The sequence below is a fragment of the Myotis davidii genome, unplaced genomic scaffold (assembly GCF_000327345.1).
Source record: "Myotis davidii unplaced genomic scaffold, ASM32734v1 scaffold1832, whole genome shotgun sequence".
NCBI classification, from domain to species: domain Eukaryota; kingdom Metazoa; phylum Chordata; class Mammalia; order Chiroptera; family Vespertilionidae; genus Myotis; species Myotis davidii.
In genome coordinates this window covers 135518-143694 of record NW_006283151.1, presented here as the reverse complement: position 1 = coordinate 143694, position 8177 = coordinate 135518, and the positions used below count along the sequence as shown (strand labels likewise).

General features: G+C 40.4%; 1 protein-coding gene across 1 annotated transcript in view; it reads left to right on the top strand.

Moving 5' to 3' along the window:
• Positions 1 to 8177, top strand: part of SH3RF1 (SH3 domain containing ring finger 1) — a 165027-nt gene that overhangs the window by 103232 nt on the left and 53618 nt on the right. Inside the window, 2 exon segments of the mRNA XM_006753484.2 lie at positions 1 to 228; positions 1070 to 1165. The exon segment at positions 1 to 228 is cut by the window's left edge and continues 6 nt beyond it. Coding sequence (XP_006753547.1) covers positions 1 to 228; positions 1070 to 1165 — 324 coding nt within the window.

The following is an 8177-nucleotide window of genomic DNA, read 5'->3' as shown; positions in this document are numbered from 1 at the left end:
AAAGAGCCTGGAGACCTTAAATTCAGCAAAGGTGACATCATCATTCTGCGGCGACAAGTGGATGAAAATTGGTACCACGGGGAAGTCAACGGGATCCATGGATTTTTCCCCACCAACTTTGTGCAGATTATCAAACCGTTACCTCAGCCCCCACCTCAGTGCAAAGCACTTTATGACTTTGAGGTGAAAGACAAGGAAGCAGACAAAGATTGCCTCCCATTTGCAAAGGTAATGCCAGGGTGAGATTGTTTTCCATTTGCCAATTAGTCCCCTGTACCTGGATACGCAGCAATAGGGCTCGTATTTCATTTTGCAAAAAAAATAAAATAAAATAAAATAGTGTTATGTGAACTGTACCACTGGATACTTTTAAAAACACCTGGAAGCAGTCTTCTTAAAGTCCCACACAAAGGAATTCTGTGCTTGGGTTGTTCTATATGAAAGGTAATTTTGGTTGATGCTCTGTGTGGTATCATTTTCATATTTAGAGCCTAAATTTAATTCTAGGTTGCTATACAGGGTATGTGTGCCACCAGGGATTTTAATTCACCAAATTATGAATAACAAAAAGAAACAGCATTACTTCCTTATTTTCTATGTAAATTCCTTTGCTGGAAAGCACATAGGAATATATCAACTGAATTGATAATCCCTGTGTGCTTTGGAATTTTAAGTAGGATATTGTGTTTTGTGTAAAGAGAAACAGTGGGATATGCATTTAAATGGGCATTTGGTGTATTATCAGAGAGAAAGTGACGAGAGCCTGAGAGTCCATCTAAAACATGGGTTCAAGAGGCTGGGTAGCACCAGAGGTTGCAATCTGTGGATCTAAACAAAGTGAGCGCCCAACTCCTGGTTAGAAGGGGTTCTAGTTTAACAGCTTTCAGAAAGGGCACCAGGTTGACTGAAAGTTACCATTTAGTTCATCAAAACATTGGATTCATGTACTAAAGGCATGTCACAGGGGTTTTATTCATGTATTCTTAGAACTTTAGTCCCTTTATTGAAAAGATAAATTGAGTGACAAGCTTGATGGGTTCAGGTAGACTAATGTTTATTGTTTCTTTAGGATGATGTTCTGACTGTGATCCGCAGAGTGGATGAAAACTGGGCTGAAGGAATGCTGGCAGACAAAATAGGAATATTTCCAATTTCATATGTCGAGGTAAGTTCATCTGTAGACATGTATATCATGTTCGTATTTAGCTTAGCAAATAAATCTTAATCAAACCACTGGAGTATTAAGAAGTCCTAATAATCATTTTGCAATATAGACATAAATTAAATCGTTGTGTTGCATACCTGAAAAAATACAATGTTGTATGCTAATTTTATATCAGTAAAACTTTGATTGGGGGAGACAAAAACTTAGTTTAAAAAAGAAAATAATGTCCTCATCCTGGCAGGATGCTCAGTTGGTAGGAGTATCATCCTGTACACCAAAAGGTTTTAGATTCAATTCCTGGTTAGGACACATACCTAGGTTGTGGGTTTGATCCCCAGAAGGGGTCAGTATGGCAACTGATAGATGTTTCTCTCTTTCTTCCGCCCTCATTAAGATCAATAGAAACATCCTTGGGTGAGGATTAAAATAATAATAATAATGTCCTCACAGCACAGAGCACTGGGAATGCCCCGTTCCAGATCACCGGATGGATTAGGAAGAATTCCTCCCTCCTGTACTACAATAACAGGAGATTATGAGACTGAAATATTTGACACCTTTCACTTTGTGCCCCTGCTGAAAGCGTCCTGTGTCTTGTGAAACCTCACTGTGTGCTTCCTATGCTGTTTCCAGGTGTTCTATCCCCTTTGCCAGCTTCTGGTTCGGAGGGTTGATAACGTTCCCGAGTAAGGTGGAAGATGAATGTATCTGGTTATTTGTTTACCTTTATTATCTGCCACATCATCGGAATGAGAATAGTGTTTTTCAGAATAGGCCTCCAGTAAACTTCAAGTGAATGAATGAATTTCTCTTCCATCCCAGGAGCAGCTTTTCCCTTGGCCCCCCTTTTTTAATCAGCCTTATTCGGAAAGGTTATGTATGGCCAGTCTGATGAAGTGAAGTCTTTTTAGAGAACGTGTCTAAAATCACATGGTTGCATTATTTTAAGGAATAACACGAATTAAAAATGAACCAGGAAGTTGCAATTTACAATAAGCCTTCATGACATGATGTACACTGTCATGTCCTTTAGGCGAAATAATTTTCTGCTGAAAACAAAATTGAAGGCAGCCTCAAAGAATGAAACACAGCCCAACCAACTACACAAAGTTAGCTGAGGTCACAGAAGGCTTCTGGAAGAGTGAGTTCTTAGTGGGTATCTGTGTGATGGATAAAAGGGGGTTAACCAAGAGAAATGGAAACAATGAATTTTTATGGCAGGAAGAACATTCATGCAGGCAGACCAGCATGTGCAAAAGCCAAAAAGTAAGAGCACTGATTGCTTAGGGAACTGAATGCGATTCTGTTATTTAAGATATCAAAGCATATAAAAAAGAAAAACCGCTATCACTTATTTTCCCATCTTTTTATCTGAGGCATTTGTTTTGGCATGATTCTCAAAGCTAAAATGACACTCAGTTTCCCCCACAGATAGTGTGATATTGCCAAAGTTCCCATGAAAAATCAGTTGGAAAAGTAATTCAGACCATCTACGAGCCTTGAACTTGATCCATACCCTTCAGATAGTCTTGTTTATTGAAATATTTTTTCCCCTCCTTTGAAAGTAAACACCAAAAATAATTCTTAACTGTCAGTCATTCCTTCCTGTATATTATTTATATATTCAGACTCTGGGTCATGGAAAATGACAACGATTTCCAAGAATTCGTATAGTTACACTGAAGAGCATGGGTAAGCACAAGCTTCGAAAGGAAAGCCTGTCTTTACTTGTTAGGTATTATCAGTATTGCATGCCAGTACTTGGTGTGTGATGCAGGAAAAAGGATTGCTATGCTTTTGTTATTGGACGGGTGTAGAATTGCTCAGAGAGGCATAAAGATCCACCCAGGGGAAGTCCAGAGTCACTCGAGTCATTGGATTATTTATATTTACTTTGTCTTAAGTTGGAAGGAGAAACTGCTGCCCAAGTGGAAAGGATTTTCATTCTTTTCTTCTGCCTCTTTTCTTTCAAATGAGCGTTTCCCCCCATTTGAACCAGAATTTTGCCAGTTGAGACCAAGTAAACAAATCATCCATCTCTCAGAGACTCTGGCTGTTTCTTTGATGTCAGGCCATCAGATGGAAGTTTCTGGTGGGGAGGGAAGCATGTGCGGATGAGTGACACCTGGCTTAGCCTTTTTGCTAATACAGGGGAGAACATTTCAATAGCGACCTACTGAAATTCAACCATTTAAGTAAAGTTGAGATGGTCTTACGAGGCAGTCTCAGAGCTAAGCCAATTCTAGGAATCAAACTTGGGGCTTTTTTCTGAATAATGCTTTTTCTTTTGCTCTGTAAACCACTTCAGGGCCCAGACCATTCCCAGTATAAAAACAGGCTATGTTAGAAAAAATCATTTGTGAATTATTTTCTTTAGATCTTGTAAACATACATTTAAGTCTCCATCAGTATTAGCTACTTTTGCTTTTTTCACTGTGCTGCCAAACACTGACCCCCCCCACCCCCGCCCCACCTTTCACCAGATGTTTTGAGAAGATCAAATGAGATAATATATCTCAAAGGGTCTGGCATTGCTATGTCTTATGCACAGTGGTTTGGAGCTCAGATCAGACTGTGACTCAGAGTATGCCAGAGTGTAGTCATGATCAAATAAAAGACTCTCACCACCACGTATAATGAGGGAAATGAGTTCAGAACTGAATTCCGAGTTTCCAGAGGAATGTCTTCATTTGCCATAGGCTTGTCAGCAGAAGCTGGGACCTCCCCCACCACCCCAATTCCTCAGTTGGCTTTGGTAATGGAAAGGTCCAAGGAACTTGCATGTGTCAAAACTAAACAGGATGGGCCTGGGGGTAGGATTCTGGACCTGGAGTAGGTTCAGCTGTGGGATTAGGGGTGGGGTAATTTGAAAGGAGCTAAGCATTAGAGATAGGTAAAGAGAGAATTGGGTAGGAGGACTGAGATAGTGGGAAATATTCCTGGACTAGTTGGCCCTCCCTTCTTATCTTCAACTGTCTTTTCTCTCTTCTCCCTTAAGTGTGAACTGTGGTCTCTACCTGTGTTAGGATAGGTAATAGGTGGTAGTGATAGCGTGAGTTGCAAACAGATGGCCAGTTATTGAAGTACAGAATTCTTTAAGAGAAACTTGGCTGGGGGCATTGGGTAGGGGCAAGAATGGCTGTATAAATGGCTTCAGATTCTGTTCCTGGGAGCCTTTGTTTAAAGTCTTAAGATAGTGCTCTCTTGCTGTTCTCACATCCTCTCTTCCCTCCTGGAAATGTGTGCCTCAGACCTCCCTCCACCTAAGTCCCAGTGGTTGTGGATTCCAGTCTGTTAAGACCAGAGCTTCCTAGATTTGAGCAGGTTGGAAATGGTGAGGGGTAAGAGTTTCTTGGGGAAACCCAGGGAATTCTTGAAGACACCCTGCCAGGATATATATAAGAAAGTATATTTGTCAAGAACTGAATACAGTTTTTAAAAAAAGAATTTAGCATCTTGCTTCGCTCTTTGTTCAAAAATACCAGTGTTCTACCAAATAGAATAGAAAGATTTTAACACCCTCATTAATTTGGAGCTGACTCATGCAAAGTGAGCAGTCACTTGGGCAAGGATGACATGATTCTTAGCAAGCAGAAGGTTTGAACGAAGTAAGTGCTACACATCAGATTATGGACGGTTTTTCAAACACGATTGTGTATTGTAGGCTTATGGCAAACATACATTTTCATTAAAATTATCATTTTACTTTGATTCCTGGTCATTTGTTTAAAATACCATTTACCCAGTTTTAAAAAAAATTAGCAACTTGCTCCTCTGCTGTAGATGTAATATAAAAATAAGCGTTCCTTATGTGCGTGGGGCATAAAGTGGGCGTGGCCTAATAGTCAAGTACTCTTAGTCTTTAGTTACTGCCAGAAAGAAGGGCTCCATGTCTTGTTCTGTAGACCTCTGCTCCAAGGTCACTTCTGACCGGCTTCCCTTCACCGCCTTATCTAAAGTACTTCTTCCTCTTCCATTTGCTGTGCTTCACACACAAGGTGGTGTGATCATGGGGGAGAAAACTTGGACTCTGAGCCCAGGTGGCTGAGATTCAAGTCTTGACTCTGCCACTGATTGTCTGGGGGACTTTGGGCCTGGTCTCCTCATTTGTAAAATAATAGAACCCCTTCGCAGAGTGAGCTAATTCCAATGGTAGTGATACACAGTGCCTGGCACCTGGTACGAGCTGAGTATGTGATAACTATAATTATCATCAGTGTTAGGGTTACTCCTTCATAGCACTTTTCATTCTCTGTAACTTTTTCAAGTTATTTGTTAATGTGGTTACTGTCTCCCAATATTCTAGGCCCCCGTTAGCATGTGAAGTCCCGAGGGCCAGCCGGGGCCAGCATCTTGTCTTTCTGGTTTACCTTAGTCTCCTGAGGTTCTGGTATAGCACCTGCCCCTAGTAGGCTCTCAGAAAGTATTGGTTGAATGAATGAATGAGCAACCTGAGAACCTTTTGAACCAAAACCAAAAATGAACTGGTTTTTAAATGTTGTTTATACATTTTTTTGGCATTACCATCTCAGCATATATTTTATCGTTGGTTTATCTTCCTGCTATTTTGGAAGGTGTCTTGTGTAACCTTACTGAGATCTTTTTAAAATGAAGCTGGGTGAGTGTTTGGTTATACCAAATTTAGAATTTTTCCAGACTAAGATAATGGTGAATTATTTTGGATACTCTGGAGATTAGATCATGGAGCCTCTATCTTTTATCTCTAATATACCAGAGGCCTGATGCACGGAATTTGTGCAAGAGTAGGCCTTCCTTCCCCCTGGCTGCTGGCACTGGCTTCTCTCGCAGTCCCAGCTTCATCCGGAAGGCCGTCCTGTCTAATTGACATATTATGCTTTTATTATTATAGATAGAGAAGATTCCCTAATACTTTCTAAGATGAATTGCCACCTGCCTGAGATTATTCCTTTGGTTATAGAATAAACTGCACATATTTAATGTGTACAGTTGGAGGTATTGTTTGTTGGTTTCAACTTTTGGAACCAACCCAAAAGCATATCTCAGAGGATCTTCCTATGGCTAGGAATAGAATGAGTGTCATCTGTCTTAATGGAAAATCCCGTGTGGGGGCCTTAAGGGGCAGACTGCAACTTCCTCTCCTGAGGAGTTAGGGAATTGGGAAATATCGTCTGTGTTCCAAGGAGGAAGAACGGAGGTTTGGGTGCATAGTGTGAAGTTGCCAAGGTGACCCTCGGAGGAGCTGCGAATAGCAATGTTATCTTTTATTTCTGAATGTAAAACCTTTGCTCTAGAAAATAATGAGAGCAGAAGGCCCAAGTCAGTCTTTGATTTCATGATCAGAACTGACAGAACAATAAGATTCTGTCATTTGTATTTTGAATGTATTCTTTTTCCCTTTAAAATTAAAAAGTTACATGTTCACCCCATCCATTGCTGGTGGAACTGTGAAATAGTGCAGTCACTTTGGAAGATAATTTGGCAGTTCTTTAAAAGGTTAAACATAGAGTTACCATTAAAAAAAATAGTGAATGTTCAATTGATTGAAATCATTCTTATTAACGGATTTTTTTTGGGGGCGGGGGATTTGGAAAGACAGAATTATTATATGACTCAGCATCCAGATCCCCCCTTCATTTCTGAGGCAAATTAATTTTTATAAAAGCAATTTAGAAAAATTGTCAGAAAGGCAGAATTACTGTGTTGCTTGTCACTCTAACTTTCTCCTTCAATTCTGAAGTAAATTAGTTTTTCTAAGTGAAGGTTAGAGATATTGTTAAGAACTCAGTAAGGGAGAATTATCCTGTTGCTTAGCACCAGGTGTTCATCTTTCATTCTGATTCACTATTCACTTTGGAGCAGCATTTTTACTTTATTTTTTTTAGTGCTGTGGGCTCTGTCCCATGGTGCAGGTTTTCATGTCTTCTGAATGTTACCAGCTTGATACAAGTAATTGTTGCCTTCTGTTCTGCCACAACAGAAGGAAAATGAGCACTGGCTCCTGAATTTCTAAGGGCGAAGGCAGGTCTCCGGACTCCCAAGAACAACTGCTTAGTCTATATAGCTAGAGGCGACCTGGCTAGGCTCCGTCTGAAAAGGAGTCCTTTAAATTAGGTAAGGAACTTTATTCAGGGCAGTTTATGCTCTAGCTGTTCTTCCGCAGCCTCTTACTAATTTAGAGTTTCCTTTTGTTTTCCATTACGAAAACTTCAGGGAGCTGAGAGTCTAAAGATCAGTTCATGTTTATTGCGTTCTCACCGCATGAATGGACCGTTTCCGGTCCCCTGGGTAGTTTTTAGAGAACATAAAAATGCAGGTCTCCTGTAGAGCCTTAATCAGAGGCCGGGGATAATGACCAAGTGCTGTCTAATGTCCTCAATGACTCCCCAAGGAGTCCTCAAATTCTTTAGCCTGGCCCTTTTCCCCTACACATGCCAAGAGCCCCAGCTAAGTTGGTCTGCTGATCATTCATGGAAAATAGATACCTTGGAATTGCTGCCCGTACAGCTCACCTGGGGTATTTCTTTGTACCTGTACCTGTGGAAAGCTCAACTTTTTCTCCAGCTTCCAATGAAGACTCATTCCTTCGGAAGCCTTTCTTCCCTAATTCTCGTGTGCATCAACGGAACGGAACCACTGTCCCCTGGCTGCACGCGTCCGCAGAATGCTCAGTTTGTACCATTCTTATTATACACGTGGCACATGCCAAGAGTATAGTTCTGTGTGGAGATGATTTGATGTTTTCCTGTGTTCCTTGAAAGCCAGATCTTACATAAAAACATTTTAAGTCATTTATTTCTGTAATATAACCACATTCCAGAAAAGTTGGAAAGAAAGTAAATAACCTTTAGTCCCATCACGTATAATTTTCTTAAATATCCTTTCATTCTTTTTCCTTGTGCTTTAATGATACGACACACGTGATTTTGCCTTTCTATACATTATTATAGTACTGCTAACCATCAGTTGTTATGACCATGTAATAAGCATTCTAGTAGCTAAACCATAATATGGTTAATCTCTTCCAACCCCC